The following is a 16,918-nucleotide window of genomic DNA, read 5'->3' as shown; positions in this document are numbered from 1 at the left end:
AATGAAGCTCTGATGAAGAAGTGTCAGCCGGCAGGGATCCTGGTGAGGTCCTCCTTGAGCTAGAAGTTTTGGCAAAGTTGGGAGTTTGCAGCCACTTGTAGTGGCTTGATGTACAAGCTTACTACCTACATTTGTGAGTAGTTTTATTTTATTTTAATCATTTTTAATAAACTTATGTTGTTTAATGCACTAGCTCAGTGTGATCTCTGTTTTTATTTTCTACATTGTTCTGAGGACAACCCAAGGGCAGCAAGACTGTGCAGCATAATGTGACTGTTATACTCTCTTCTAATTTGCACCATTACACCAATGTGCAGGAGAATATCATTACTAGCAGATTTTTGTATGAACATTTGTATAAACTTTCTCACTACATTTGACAACTCATTGAATGCTGTATGAAAATACTTCAACATTTTGTTTGCATTTGATTCTGGAACAAATGGACTTTCCTGAATGAAAACTACATATACTGTTAGAAAAATGATGTAAAAAATGAGAAAAAATTTCGAACATGCTCCTTTGAATTTTCTCATTATTTCAGTTAAAACAAGCATAGCTTTGATCCCACTAATGATTAGAAAATCAAACTTAAAATTAACAAAATCCTACTAGCGTATGGCCAGCTTTAGAAGATGTTTGCTTCAATTTTTAAATGATGGCGGGTACAATACTATCAGATCTTGTGGGTGCTGCCCACAAAATACTATATTGTTCTGTAAAACAAAAGCAAACATTCTAATATGTCAATTTATACTTGTTTATTTCTCTATTTTGCAGCTATACAATTGGAGAAGATCTGACGATCTAAATTATGGGACACCCAAACATGTCTGAGTTGTATTACCCCAGCCAGACCCTGGGCAACCCTTATATAGCCATAGAAGATATAATCAGTTCTCAGAACATCATCTCCAGAGTCATGCACAGCTACCTTGGCATACTAGTTCCACTTGGCTTACTCGCTGGTATCTTCAGTCTTGTCGTTTTAATCAAGAACAAGATAAAGCATCAAACAATGGAAAATCTGGACTTCTATCTTTTATGTTTAGCAATTACAGACATCACAATTATCCTGTATTCTTTTACTTCTTCAGTAAGACCAGACTATTTGGAAATATCAAACATGAGCTGTGGGGTGCTGTGTTTATTCTTCAACATAAGCTATTTCTTTTCTCAGTACCTGCTACTAGTGATGCTTCTCATGTTGCTTGTAGACACATCTGCTGCTGGATCTCGAATGATAAACGTCATTACTAATTGGTTGGGATGTTTATCTCTGACTTTAATATTCTCTATAACAATGTCTCTAGCAACTGTGTCACTCTTGGAAACATACAGTAATCTTCAGAACGTAACACACTGCCAGCTGGATCCTTTAAATGCCAGTCCAAAGTATGACCTAGTTAAATTCTCCATTGGATTCTGTGTGCCATCACTCATCATCTTAGTTCTCTCTGTTCTTCTGGTTGTTCAGGTGCAAAGACAAGATCAAGTCACAAGGAAAGAAAAGCTCCACGGTTCTATGGTTGTTCTACTTGGTATAGCCATTATGTTTGCATGCCGGCTTTTCTACAATATTATGCTCCTTAGGAGAATGAGATTAAAGATTTTTGGATTCTATTTGTCTCTTAGAGAGGAGCTAGTCATGAACATTGCAGAGCTGGTAGTATTTAGTGGTAGCTGTATAAGACTCATCTGTACAATGACCTTGCACAAACCATGTTGGGATGGAGTCAAGAAATCCTTGCAGTTCTTCAGGAAGATGTGTAGAACAGAAACATCGAACAGTGTTATCTAGCTGATTTTCTTGAACAAACTACTTCACAGACAACAGATTTTCCATAGCTCACACCACTCCTCAGAGAATGGGAAATTACAAATGCCTAGAGCCACCCTAAAATCTGCTGGGTCTGCTTTATGCATTCTGCAATGAAGCACCTACAGTATGGAGCTCACGACCATCAACTGCCCGGAAAGCACCCTCTCTGGAAGTTTTTAAAAACAGACTCAAAACAAATCTATTCACCCAGGTTTATAGCAATACCTGACAAGCCCTTCTCTTCAAAAACCCCAATACAAATTTGAATAGTGCTGAGTTTCCAGGGAGAGGCTGCACTCGCTGCTGGAGCTGGCTGCACTTGCTGCTCTCCAGATTCCACCCACTGGGTGCAGGGAACTTGAGCGCGCAGCCATGGACTACAACTCCAGGAAGCAACAGCGGTGGACGTCACGTGACGTCACTGATGTCAGCTAGCCCCGACTTTCTCCAAGTCCACCAGGAAGAGAAAAAAAAACATCGTAAGCAGGCGGCCGCTGCGGCTGTTACATAAGTTATACCTGTGCGGCTTACCAGGAAATGTATCAGTATCCTGGTGGACCAGTCCTGCGGGCCAATTGTAACTGCTGCAGGCTGGTACTTTGAGACCCCTGACTTACAGTGATAAAATAACATTTTGTTTCAAAGTGAAATGCACCTCTTTTAGGTTTATACTGCCAAGGCAGCAATAATACCAAAAGAGTTTCAAACCCTTTGTGCCAATATAGTAACCTTAAACAAGAGTTTTGGCCATGGTCGAGCTATAAACTTTGCATGTACAAGAATTACTATCTATTTTGTGAACCTAAACGACAAACAATATTCCTATTCTTCAAAAATAATCCATACACATCCAATATTTAATGGCCCTGTTATCTATTGTTCATGAAATTGTGTCTTACTGAGTTTTCCTGCCTCCTTGTAAGTCCTCCATGAGCTTCCAAACCTCATCTGACAAGAGATGGGGGCTACATTCCTACACACTGTGTGACCATAGAGAACAAACACAGGCAACCTCTAACAGAAAATAAGATCAAAATAGCAAAACAGGAAGAAATTTGGAGATTTGCAGGAGGCTGAATGTAATAAAAGGTAGAATAACCCGCTACAGTATCACCTCTGCACTGCTTCCATACAAATTGAACACTGACAGTACTTAATATATTTATGTTCCTGGCTGCCAGAATTTGACAGCAGCAATTCCAGAAATGCTCAGAGCAGAATCACAACTCATGCACACTGGGCATTTTTACAGCTGCTGTTTTGGGTATCAGGCATTTTTTTCTACAGCCAGTAAATTCCCAAGCATGTTCTCCTATGTGTCCCTACACACACAGGCTTTTATAGTAAAACCTTAGATTGCAAACATAATTAGTTCTGGAACCATGCTTGTAATCCAAAGCACTCGTATATGACAGCGAATTTCCCCATAAGAAATAATGGAAACTCAGATGATTCGTTCCACAACCATTTATTTGTAAGTCTTTCCATCTATAGTCCATATACAAAGATCACAGCAATGTGATAGGTTGTGTAACCATAAAATGTCTATCCACAAATGGCAGCCTCCACAAGGGGATTAGAAGCAAAATCCAGCAGGAGCTACACTTTGTCTGTGAGTGTTTTACAAGACGAGCAACATTTTTTTTAATAAATTCTGACTTGCTAAACAAGCAATGTCTTTATATACAAGTAGCGTCACGTCACAACAGAGTATAAAAGAGAAGAGAGGCATCTTTAAGTTTAGCAATATGGTTACATTTAATGAAGGTACAACATTTAGCAACTCACAGGTCGATGATTAAAACAGGCACAACTAAGTATGCAGGTATCCAGGGTAAAGCTGTCCACATAGACCGCCCTCCGCACCGCCGGCTCTCACCGATGTCAGTCTGCAATCGTGACCAGGAAGACTACCCTGCAGTAGAGCGATTTGAAAGCAAGGCTTGAAGGGATGACATCGATGGTGGTGTGGAGGATGGTCTATGTGGCATTAGCTTTCTACAGCTAATGCGACTGGTGTTTTTATAATGTCCAGTGTGCATTAGGCCTAACTCAAGCCAGGAATTTAAAAATTTTAAAATTCTTACCCCGAGTAACAATCGGAATTTACAGTTTGTTAAATTCCCAACCAGAGTAATGCTCAGGGTAAATTTCAGGGAGGTAAATTACCTATATCCAACCGCCCAGACCAAGTGTCATTTATTAGCTTTACGCTCATCCAGAAGACAGCCTTCATGGGGGCTTTACATTCTAACTTAGCTCAGACATGGGCCCAGCGCAAGTGAGTACCAGCTTACCCCATTTCCTGAGAGGTACACTATTGTTGAAATGAAGTTAAAATGAAACTGTGCACAGAATATGCACTTTAAAATATCAACATATTCCACAAAAGCTTCAAAAGTACTTTAGAATAAGCCCTAACTCACCTCCGTAGCTACAGGCAATAAATAGCTTTTTAACTGTTAGGTTGGCCATACACGGTTCGAATCTCGGCTGGTTCAGCAGGAACCGACCAAGTCCTGAACCGTTAATGGGCAGGCTGAATGTACCAAGTTGATCGATTGATCGATCAACTTGTGTACAACAAGCCTGCCGGATTCTCTTGTGATTATCGCTGGCGGCTGCTATCGCCATTAGCGATAAACACTGTCCTCTCCTGGCGGGGCGGCTTCCCCACCCGCTAACGCCAACCCCCCCACCCCAAACAATTGCTCAGCAGGAGGGATTCCCCTGTCAGCACTGTCTGTGTTGATGGGGGAATCATGCAAATTTCTTTGCACCGTGTATGGCTTGGCTTACTTTCTATTACTACAGACTCTTGGCAGCCTAATGTAAACAAACAGACGTGAAACACATTGAAACTAGACTTTAGCATTTTTGTTGTAATCTTTGAGAATGAATTACTTCACAGTACAAGCAGCTAGAAAGGTCAGGGATGGTGCTTTTTAAAGCCCTTTACTGCTTGTTAAGAATATGTATGTAAATAATTTCATCTACATGTTCTGAGCACAGGTGGTCTGAGATTTTACTGGTTCCCATTAAATAAATCAGCCCTGGTATTTTTACAATTAATGGAAACGTGGGAAATCTGAAATACTGGAACTATCACAAGTGACTCTGTTTAAAAAGTGCATTGGATAGCGTTGTCATTTTAGTTCATAGTGGACTGCTATCCTGGAGCACGCAAAATGCCATTAATGTTTATTGGTGTGAATTAGGTTGTGAAAACATGTTTCAGGTCACTGCCTCAATTGATGGTGAAGTAAGGATTAGAATAACAGCCACAGAGTCTGCCCTTTTAAAAACAAATTAGCAGTGGTAGGTTCCTTAACGATCTGCTCCAGGAAACATCCTAATGAAGATTCATCCATCAATGGCACCAGTGTATATGTATACAGCATACAGTATTATTATTTAAAATGTAAGTATTAACTAACACACATTGCCTTTGGGTATATGTGTGTGATTTGCATTCCTCCAGTCCTAAGTTTTCTAAGCAGTGGTATTATATATAATTAATGATGTGACAAGCATCTATAATATATTGATGTATATGTATTTTTTTATTTTAGTATGAATGTTTCTTCCAAAAAATACACACTTGAAATGTTACTGTGCTAATAAAAGACAAGCATACTGAGTCAATAAGCATTGTGTGTTCTCCAAACATCCCTAGGTACTGCTGGCTGATAGCTTCAACAAATAAAATGGTGCTCTGTCATTTTGGCAGGAGAAAAACAGGGTTTGATGTAATGGAACACAGCAAAAGGAGGTCATAATCTAGAAATGATTTAGGCCCTAGGTTTGTTCAAGTGTATATAACCAGTATGTACATATATAGCTGGGTGGTAATATGCCATTGTCTACCCAGTTACTACATTTCTGAACATGAAAAAACGCAATAACGAGTTATTGTAAGCACAGCTGATCTAAAGACAAACATTGTCTTTAGATTAGCTGCTCTATCTTTCTGCACCTCTTCTAAAGAGACACAATAGAGTGCTAGAATACCTGTGAGGAGGTGTGCCACCTGCCCAGATACAATTGGCAGATGCCCTCACTTCCACTTCACCATCAGTGCCTCCGCAATACACAGAGCTGCACTGAAGATAGTGGCCAATGAGAGTAAGAAAGACAATTTTGGGGCCGTAACAAAAATTGTATTTATTTATTTTTTGTAACAAAAGCAGCGGCTTGCTGAGGTACTGTATATCCTTAGCCGATATTCAACTTTAGGGGTAATGGGAATGAATCAGTGTTTGCTGTACGGCACTAAAGCATACATTAGTATTTATTGCACAAATAGAAACCATGGATTAACCACTTGAGCCCCGGAAGATTTTACCCCCTTCATGACCAGGCCATTTCTTTGGTATTTAGCACTGTGCTATTTTAACCACTTCAGCCCCGGAAGAATTTACCCCCTTCCTGACCAGAGCACTTTTTGCGATACGGCACTGCGTTGCTTTAACTGACAATTGTGTGGTCGTGCGACATTGCACCCAAACAAGATTGATGTCCCTTTTTTCCCGCAAATAGAGCTTACTTTTAACCACTTACCAACCGGCCGATAGCCGAATGACGGCTGCAGGGCGGTTGGATAACTCTGGGAGGACGTACTATGACGTCCTCCCAGAATTCCCCTCTCGCGCGCCCCCTGGGGCGCGCACCCGAACACATCCGTGACGGATCCCGGTAAATGGCCGCTGATCGCGGCCGTTTACCATGTGATCGCGCCGTCAAATGTGAGGTATCGCTGCGATCGGTAGAGCGAGAGCAATAATTCTGGCCCTAGACCTCCTCTGTAACTCAAAACATGTAACCAGTAAAAAATTTTAAAGCGTCGCCTATGGGGATTTTTGAATAGCAAAGTTTGGCGCCATTCCACAAGCACGTGCAATTTTCAAAGGTGACATGTTGGGTATCTATTTACTCGGCGTAACTTCATCTTTCACAGTATGCAAAAACATTAGGCTAACTTTACTGTTTTGGTTTTTGTAAAGTACAAAACAGGTTTTTTTTCCAAAAAAAAACGCGTTAAAAAATTGCTGCGCAAATACCGTGCGAGATAAAAAGTTGCAACGACCGCCATTGTATTCTCTAGGGTCTTTGCTAAAAAAACATATATAATGTTTTGGGGTTCTATGTAATTTTCTAGCTAATAAATGATGATTTTTACATGTAGGAGAGAAATGTCAGAATTGGCCTGGGTACTCCAGAACGCCTGAAGGTGCTCCCCTGCATGTTGGGCCTCTGTATGTGGCCACGCTGTGTAAAAGTCTCACACATGTGGTATCACCGTACTCGGGAGTAATAGCAGAATGTGTTTTGGGGTGTAATTTGTGGTATGCATATGCGGTGTGTGAGAAATAACCTGCTAATATGACAATTTTGTGGGAAAAAAAAAAAGTAAAAAAAAAAACCTTGATTTTGCAAAGAATTGTGGGAAAAAAATGACAACTTCAAAAAACTCACCATGCATCTTTCTAAATACCTTGGAATGTCTTCTTTCCAAAAAGGGGTCATTTGGGGGGTATTTGTACTTTTCTGGAATGTTAGGGTCTCAAGAAATTAGATAGGCCGTCAGTTCTTCAGGTGTGATCAATTTTCAGATATTGGCACCATAGCTTTTGGACTCTATAACTTTCACAAAGACCAAATAATATCCACCGATTTGGGTTAATTTTACCAAAGATATGTAGCAGTATACATTTTTGGCCAAAATATATGAAGAAAAATTACTAATTTGCAAAACATTATAACAGAAATGAAGAAAAATTTATTTTTTTACAGATTTTTCGGTCTTTTTTCTTTTACGGCGCAAAAAATAAAGAACCCAGCGGTGATTAAATACCACCAAAAGAAAGCTCCATTTGTGTGAAAAAAAGGACAAAAATTTCATATAGATACAGTGTTGCATGACTGAGTAATTGTCATTCAAAATGTGAGAGTACCAAAAGCTGAAAATTGGTCTGGTTAGGAAGGGGGTTTAAGTGCCCAGTTGTCAAGTGGTTAATGGTATTTGATCACCTCTGTGGTTTTTATTTTTTGCGCTATAAACAAAAAAAGAGTGACAATTTTGAAAAAAAAGCAATATTTTTTACTTTTTGCTATAATGAATATCCCCAAAAATATATATAAAACAAATTTATTTCTCAGTTTAGGCCGATATTTATTCTTCTACATATTTTTGGTAAAAAAAAAAAAATCGCAATAAGCATATATTGATTGGTTTGCACTAAATTTATAGCGTCTACAAAACAGGGGATAGATTTATGGCATTTTAATTATAATTTTTTTTTTATTATTAATAATGGCGGCGATCTGCAATTTTTATTGTGACTATTTTGGGACCATTGTAATTTATACAGCGATCAGTGCTACAAAAATGATTACTGTGTAAATGACATTGGCAGGGAAGGGGTTAAACACTAGGGGGTGATCAAGGGGTTAAGTGTGCCCTAGGGAATGAGTCGAACTGTGGAGGGGACCACTGACATGACAGCGATCACTGCTCCCGATGACAGGGAGCAGTAGATCTCTGTCCTGTCACTAGGCAGAACGGGGAAATGTCTTGTTTACATAGGCATCTCCCCGTTCTGCCGCTCCGTGACACGATCGAGGGACACCGGCGGACATAGAGTCCGCTGGATCTGCGGGCACGGTCACGGAGTACGCGGTGGGCGCGCGCCCACAATTCCGTGCCTTAAAGGGGACGTACCTGTACACCCATTTGCACAGCCGTGCCATTGTGTCAATGTATATCGCCGTGCACTGGTCGGCAGTCGGTTAACTGGAAATTGTACGGTCATGCAATGCTGTACCCAAACAAAATGTATATGATTTTTTTCACACAAATAGAGCTTTCTTTTGGTGGTATTTGATCACTATTCAGTTTTTTATTTCTTGCAATATAAACGCAAGGCAATTTTTTACATTCTCCTATAAAACTTATCCAAAAAAATAAAAATAAAATTTCTTCATAAATTTAGGCCAAAATGTATTCTGCTACATATCTTTGGTAAAAAAAAAACCCAACGAGTGTATATTAATTGGTTTGCTTGAAAGTTTTAGCATATAAAAGCTATGATATATATATTGGAATTTTCATTTATTTTTACACTACTAATGGCGGTGATCAGCAACTTATAATGAAACTGTGCTAGTGCAGCGAGCAATCTGACACTTAGGCCCCTTTCACACTGGGGCAGTAGGGGGCGTCGGCGGTAAAACAGCGCTATATTTAGCGCTGTTTTACAGCGGTATTCGGCCGCTAGCGGTGCGGTTTTAACCCCCCGCTGGCGGCCGAAAAAGGGTTAAAACCCCTCGTATAGCGCGGCTATAGCCGCGCTATTACCGCGGTATAGCCGCGCTGTCCCATTGATTTCAATGGGCAGGAGCGGTTTAGGAGCGGTGAATACACCACTCCTTCACCGCTCCAAAGAAGCGGCTGACAGGAGATTTTTTCTCCTCCTGCCAGCGGGCTTTCACACCTAACAAACAGCGGAGGCTGTTTAGGGGCGGTTTGCAGGCGCTTTTTAGCGCAATAACGCCTGCAAACCGCCCCAGTGTGAAAGGGGTCTTACGCCCCTTTTACATGGGGCAGACTCTGGCAGCGGATCCTCATGCTCAGCAGGGAATCTGTCTGCTGATCCATACTGAGCAGACGGAGGACAGGTCCTCAGTTTCCGCTCCGCTCATGCAGAGCCGATCCCTATCTGTCTGGTTTTAGTGGACAGGATTGGATGCCAGCGAACACGTCTGTTGACATCCGCTGCTCCATAAAGAGCGATGGATGGTCTGATCGGGTCGGCCTGAAAAACTGACAGGCTGACCCAATTGGTCTGGCACTGTAAAAGGGGCCTAACTGACGCTGGGGGGGAGGGGGGGGCACTGACTACCTGCCACTGACATCACCAGTGATATCAATACAGTGATCAGTGCTAATAATATACATGATCACTGTAATAATTTTCTGCTTGTGTTTTTTAGAGACTGCTTCTATCTGTAAGTTTCAGCCCTAAGTGTTGAAGATTTATCATTATTATCACTACCACCATCACTGGACTCTTGCTTTTATATAGACATTGTCTGCTTAGTCTTGAAGCTCTGAGCGCTCTTTTTAGACATTTATATTGCAACTGTAATAACCACACTGGCAGGGAACCATACCCCCCCTAGCGACACCACTGATTACAGCAGAACTAATTTGCTTAAATTTAAGTTAGGCGCACACAATTTCTTTATGTTTATAAGCAACAGCAGTACCTGAGCTAAAGGTTCTTCACCGCAGCCTTTTGTGGAAAATTAACAGGTGAGTTATATACATTGTGTGTAATGACTAGTTACTATCATAACATGAGTAAGCAGTTTTTCAAATTATACCTGAATGTTGTGTCTGTCTGCAGTTCTAAAGCTGAGGTGTGTGTTTGTGTATGATACAGCACTAAATACATTAGGTAAGTGCAATGGTGTTCATCTCATTGCCTGCTTCTGGTAAAATTCTTCCATTCAGTGTCTTTTTCAGAGCCACCGGATCCTGAGAAGTTGAGCCACCTCGCCCGTCTTCTTCTGCCATCATTCACAAAACTTGTTATATTATTCACCCACAATGCATGTTATTCTCGTGAATGGAGGAGGAGCAGTTCAACAAACCCAACATTTACTATGTTATATGGAACAGTTAGAAATGATAATTGTGAGTAAACAGTATCCTCCACAATCTACCCCTTACCCCGTACTGGATTTCTGCTGGGAAAAAAACAAGGCAGTTCCTAGTCTCCTCTGTGCTCACAGTCTCATAGCTGTGTATCTGCATTGTGTGATCTAAGGCTCTGCTGACTCTTAGGTTATTGGCGATTTGCCGCGATTCTGCCCGTGATTCAAATCACCTAGAAGTGAATGGAGTCTCACTGCTAGTTCTAAGAGCCTTTCGGTGAAATTTAGCAATGTCACTACTGTGCTGCTCACTGTGGTCCTTATTGGAGGCTCCTGCCGATACCAAGATGGCCTCCTCTACACAGACACACTGCAGAAGAAAGAATGTTAAGGGAAAGATCATCTGCAGGAAGACCACAAGTGACACTGTTGGCCAGTCCGTAGTCCTTTGACCTGTGCCTGCCATTTCTGGCAAGAGCTTCAATTCCTCTCTAGTATTTTAAACCTCTACTGGCTATCCCTTGAAAGTTAATAAAATAATTTAACCGCTTCAGCCCCGGAAAATTTTACCCCCTTCCTGACCAGAGCACTTTTTGCGATTCGGCACTGCGTCGCTTTAACTGACAATTGCGCCGTCGTGCGATGTTGCACCCAAACAAAACTGATATCCTTTTTGCCCCACAAATAGAGATTTATTTTCATGGTATTTGATCATCTCTGTGATTTTTATTAAAAAAAGAGCGGCAATTTTGAAAAAAAGCAATATTTTTTACTTTTTCCTATAATAAATATCCCCCAAAAATATATAAAAAAAACCCCACATTTTTTCCTCAGTTTAGGCCGATACGTATTCTTTTACATATTTTTGGTAAAAAAAAAAAAAATATTGCAATAAGCGTATATTGATTGGTTTGTGCAAAAGTTATAGCGTCTACAAAATAGGGGGATAGTTTTATGGCATTTTTATTATAATTTTTTTTTTTTTTTTTTTTTACTAGTAATGGGGGTGATCTGCATTTTTTATCATGACTGCGACATTATGGTGGACACATCGGACACTTTTGACGCCATTTTGGGGCCATTGTCATTTATACAGCGATCAGTGCTATAAAAATGCACTGATTACTGCGTAAATGACACTGGCAGTGAAGGGTTTAACCACTAGGGGGCGATCAAGGGTTTAAGTGTGTCCTAGGGTGTGATTCTAACTGCGGCGGGGATGGGCTTCAACTCACATGACAGCGATCACTGCTCCCGATGACAGAGAGCAGTGATCTCTGTCATGCCACAAGGCAGAACGGGGAAATGCCTTGTTTACACAGGCACTTCCCCGTTGTGCGGCTCCGTGACACAATCGCTGGTCGCGTGGGCACGGTCACCCTGTACGCAGCTAGCCCCGCCACTTAAAGAGGATGTACAGGTACGCCCATTTGCCCACCGCTGCCATTTTGTCGACGTATATAACGCCGTGCGGCGGTCGGAAAGTGGTTAATCATTTCTTGTGTGTATTGAACTATTTAGCTTGATGGATCCAACATCTAAGCAGTGAATAGCTGGGGTTAGGATTATATGTCAACCACCTTCTTTGGCATCTGTTGGGAACAAAGGCAAGCCATTGATGGTGCAATTTTCTTTCTTGCAACCAAGGGTTTCTGAAAAGAAAATCATTTGGTTCACTGTATTGATGGGGGAATCCCACCCACAGCGCTATTGTGTTCTGTGAGTGGAGAGCATTCCCTGCCTGCAGAACACAAGAATTATTGCTGGCGGCTAGAGTTGCCAGCAGTAATCGTATGAAAAAATCCTGCCCAGGGATGGATTAAATCGCGGCCGGTCCCTGGTGAACTGACCAGGATTTAATCCGTCTAATGCCAGCTTAAGCCTTAGGATACAAGGCTTAGTTGTAAATGGACAGGATCACAATTATTTGCAAAATCATGGCTATGATTATACCATTTTGTTTAATAAAATCAGTTTTCGGACTACTTTCAAACTACCCTATTGCAACACAAGACAAAGGTATAATCAGAACAAGCACCACTGAGGTTAACAAGTGCTTTTTTTATTATTATTCTTTGTATTGTTTTTTAAAGGCAAAGAAAAAAAAGAAAAAGAAAAGGTACAGATACAGAGCCTCTGGGCATACCCCGGCTCAAAAAAAAAAAAAAGCGCAACAAGGAAAACTTAATAAAACATAGTGCTTTTTTAAATGAAATCTTAACCACTTCTCATCCGGGCCAATTCTGGCACTTTGCTCCTACATGTAAAAATGATAATTTTTTTTCTTTCTAGAAAATTACTCAGAACCCCCAAACATTATATATGTTTTTTTAGCAGAGACCCTAGGGAATAAAATGGCGGTCGTTGCAACTTTTTATGTCACAAGGTATTTGTGCAGCGATTATTTAAACGCGTTTTTTTGGGGGGAAAAAACTGTTTCATGAATTAGAAAAAAACAAAACAGTAAAGTTAGCCCAATTTTTTTATATATGTGACAAATGATGTTACACCAAGTAAATAGATACCTAACATGATGCGCTTTGAAATTGTGAACACTTTGGTACTTAAAAATCTCCATAGGCAACATTTTTTTACAGGTTACCGGTTTAGAGTTACAGAGGAGGTCTTGGGCTAGAATTGTTGCTCTTGCTCTAACGCACGCGGTGATACCTCACATGTGTGATCTGAACACTGTTTACATATGTAGGCATGACTTACATATGTGTTCGCTTCTGTGCGCGAGCACGCGGGGCCGGGAGCACTTTCAATTTTTACACTTTCTCTTTAATTTTTTTTTTTGATAACTTTTATTCCTATTACAAGGAATGTAAACATCCCTTGTAATAGGAATAGTGCGTGACAGGTCCTCTTTATGGAGAGATGCGGGTTCTATAAGACCCCACATCTCTCCTTCAGGCTGGAAAGGCTGAGATAAAAAAAATAAAAACAAACTGTCTCGGCCTTTCCAGCCGCATTCCTGGCATTGTTTACTTCCGCCGGCCCGGACGTGACGTCATAACATCACACCTGGGCCTCCGGGGGTAATAGAGATCACTGGGGACCATCTGGTCACCAGAAATCTCTATGCTCAACTTCCAGCAGTGAAGGGGGACACTGGAGGGTGGCAGGAGGGGGGGGTTCCCTCCCTCCACCGGTTAGAACAATCAAGAGGCTGAACTGCCGCTGCTATGACTGTTCTTACGGTGCACAGAATCGCTGGCTGAAAAAGATGATATCTGGATGATGCCTGCAGAAGATATCCCCACTTAAAATCCATGACGTCATATGACGTACCTTGGGAGGGAAGTGGTTAAAGTAGAACTATAGGCAAAACTTTTTTTTCTTTTTTGGATAGAATATTGAAGGGTTAACCCCTGTCACTTTTACTTTCACTTCCTGTCCCATAGCTAAAACAGGAAGTGAGATAAAATACCTGCAAATTAAGGGAATTCCCAGGTCACCAGGACTAGTGTCCCCATTGGCAGATTTCCGCTCTATTACTTTTCTGGGGACAATCCAAAATTAGGGTTTTTTTTTTTACTTTCACTTTCGATGATAAACGTAAACAGCGAAAAAGAAAGAGAAATATACTGTTCTAATCCATCTCCACTCCATCCTAAACAAAACAAAAAAAGGTTATGCATTTAGATATACTTTAAATATGTCTAGGTTCAATAGGAAACATTACAGGTGGACCAGTGGACCCTAGGGGATAATATCTGGTATAATATCTTGATATATACTTGTGTATAAGCCAACCTGAATATAAACCGAGGCACCTAATTTTAACACAAAAAACTGGGAAAATTTATTGACTCGAGTATAAGCCTAGGGTGGGATATGCAGTAGCTACTGGGTAAACAATGCCCATCTGCAACCTCACTGTACCCATCTGCAGCCTCACTGTGCCCATCTGCAACCTCACTGTGCCCATCTGCAACCTCACTGTGCCCATTTGCAGCCACACCTTTAATAAGCGGGTGTCTCCCGCTGTGTCATGCAGTCTGTTTGGGGGCAGTCCATTATAACAAAGCCCCGCCTCCTCCTCGTCCGTGATAGACGGAACACTGATACAATGCTGGTAAACTGAATCAGTGTTCCGTCTATCACAAGCGAGGAAGAGGCGGGGCTTTGTTACAGTAGACGGCCGCCAAACAGACTGCATGACACAGCGAGAGACACCCGCTGTTTTAGTTATCAAAGGTACGGCTGAAGATGGGCACAGTGAGGCTGCACCCCCACTTGAGACCCTCACTCGAGTATAAGCCAAGGAGGGGCTTTTTCAGCATAAAAAATGTGCTGAAAAAGTCAGCTTATACTCCAGTAAATACGGTATATATTACCTTGCAAGAAGACTACATATGCCACAGTGCGCATACTTGCTCTTCCTTCATATTATACTGGCAACTGCTGGCGCAATCAGTGGGGATCACAATGTGAAGAAAAGATAAACAGGATAGAGAGACCTAAATAGGAAACAGTGATCAAGCAATCTTCTAAACAGAATGTCCCAAAAGAAGATAAAAGCTGGGGACAGATGCAAATGAGGGACAGTGTCAGTGAACAAATAACTTGTGCCTGCAGAACAAAGGCTACCAGAGGTTGAAGATGTGTTCTCCACCTCTTGAATACATTTATGGCAAAATTATTTCTGTATGCTATTATTACAAATTGAATCTAGTCGAATCACAATATTTAAGCCATGGTGCCTAATAAAATATAAAGGGTTTATTAGGATGGCTCATGCCCACTGTCTTCATGGGTATGATGGTGCTCTGTGTGGCTTTGATTGTGCTGCTTGTTTTCTCAGTGACATTAAAAAGCATAGTGAGACTTTCAGATGTAGCATAGCAGGAGAAGTACTTGAGTGGGACCATTGTAGAGTACTTTGAAGAGTTTGGCCAACTACTGTAAGTGGTGCAAATGCTACTCTTTACCCCTATCTACTTTCACCTGTTACTTTGTCAGAGACAAGAGGGGGTTAGCGGCTGAATATTGTGAACTTTAGCATTCTTACATCCCTTTCACACTGGGGCTGTGGCCGCGTTAGCACTTAGGCTCTATTCAAACGAATGCGTTTTTTGATGCATTTTGCAGAAATGCATGGGATTTTTTTAACATGGGTTCCTATGGAACATGTTCACATCAATGCATTTTTGTGCCTCTGCGTTTTTGGAAAGGGTTGGGGACTTTATTTCATGTAAAATGCAGCGTTTTGCATGTAATAGAATTTAATGGACCCGCATCTAAAAACGCAAGTACCGCAGCAAAAACGCATGTTCAAAATTGCAGCAAGCACCGCAAAAAGCACTGCAGAAACGCTCAAAAGCAACATGCATAGATGTGAATCGAGCCTAAAGTGCCGCTCAATTAAGCTGCGCCTTTTTCAGCCCCTAGCGGGGCACATTTAGCCCCAAAGAAGGGGTTAAAAACTCCCGTGCTGGGGCTCTTCCAAAGCACTTTTAAGGCACTTCAGAAGCGCTGCCCATTCATTCCAATAGGCAGGGAGTTTTTGGAAGGTCTCGCAAGCGCACCGCCCCAGTGTGAAAAGTCTCACTTGAATGAATGGGAGGCGGTTTTTAGGCACTTAGCAGAGGCTATTTCCTGAAAAGCGCCCCAAGGTGAAAGGGGTCTTAGTTGGTGTGGTAGAAGGGCCACTGAATAGTGTTTTAAAGAAAACAACATCATTTTCTTCATTAACCACTTCAGCCCCGGAAGGTTTTACCCCCTTAATGACCAGGCCATTTTTTGCAATACTGCACTATGTTACTTCAACTGACAATTGCACAGTCGTGCGACGATATACCCAAATAAAATTGATGTCCTTTTTTTCCCACAAATAGAGCTTTCTTTTGGTGGTATTAGGTCATCTTTGGGGTTTTCATTTTTTGCGCTCTAAACAAAACAAGAGCAACAATTAAAAAAAAAAAAAAAAGAATATTTTTTATTTTCTTCTATAAAACATATCCAATAAAAAAAATTAAAAAATCTAATTTCTTCATCAATTTGGGCCAATACGTATTCAGCTACATATTTTTGTAGAAAAAATCCCAATAAGCGTATATTGATTGGTTTGCGCAAAAGTTATCACGTCTACAAACGATGGGATCTTTTTATGGAATTTTTATTTATATATATTTTTACTAGTAATGGCAACGATTTTTAGCAGGACTGCAATATTACGGCGGACAAATTGGACACCTGACACTTTTGGGGACCAGTGACACACACACACAGTGATCAGTGCTAAAAATATGCACGATTATGCTGTGTACACAGACATTCCAACAACAAAATCCTGGATTTTTTTCTGACGGATGTTGGCTCAAACTTGTTTTGCATACACACGGTCGCACAAATGTTGTTGGAAATTCAGAACTTCAAGAACACGGTGACGTACAAGATGTTCGAGGAGCCGAGAAAAACTAAGCTCAATAG

The 16,918-nt window shown here is 41.1% G+C and overlaps 2 protein-coding genes across 5 annotated transcripts in view; one reads left to right on the top strand and one right to left on the bottom strand.

The window, feature by feature from the left end:
• Positions 1-5,458, top strand: part of LOC141148923 (uncharacterized) — a 33,412-nt gene extending 27,954 nt beyond the window's left edge. For all 4 annotated transcript variants that reach the window (XM_073636812.1, XM_073636810.1, XM_073636811.1 and 1 more), the window contains one exon: positions 781-5,458. In XM_073636812.1, the coding sequence (XP_073492913.1) occupies positions 815-1,801 (987 nt within the window). In that variant the 5' untranslated portion in view covers positions 781-814 and the 3' untranslated portion in view covers positions 1,802-5,458. The remainder of the gene's footprint in view (positions 1-780) is intronic.
• CHLSN (cholesin) overlaps positions 1-16,918 on the bottom strand; it is a 640,429-nt gene that overhangs the window by 397,170 nt on the left and 226,341 nt on the right. The gene's annotated exons all lie outside the window — the stretch shown is intronic.

Source organism: Aquarana catesbeiana, linkage group LG06, assembly GCF_042186555.1.
Source record: "Aquarana catesbeiana isolate 2022-GZ linkage group LG06, ASM4218655v1, whole genome shotgun sequence".
Taxonomy (NCBI): domain Eukaryota; kingdom Metazoa; phylum Chordata; class Amphibia; order Anura; family Ranidae; genus Aquarana; species Aquarana catesbeiana.
Note: the sequence above shows the minus strand (reverse complement) of the source record. Positions and strands in the feature narration are given on the sequence as shown.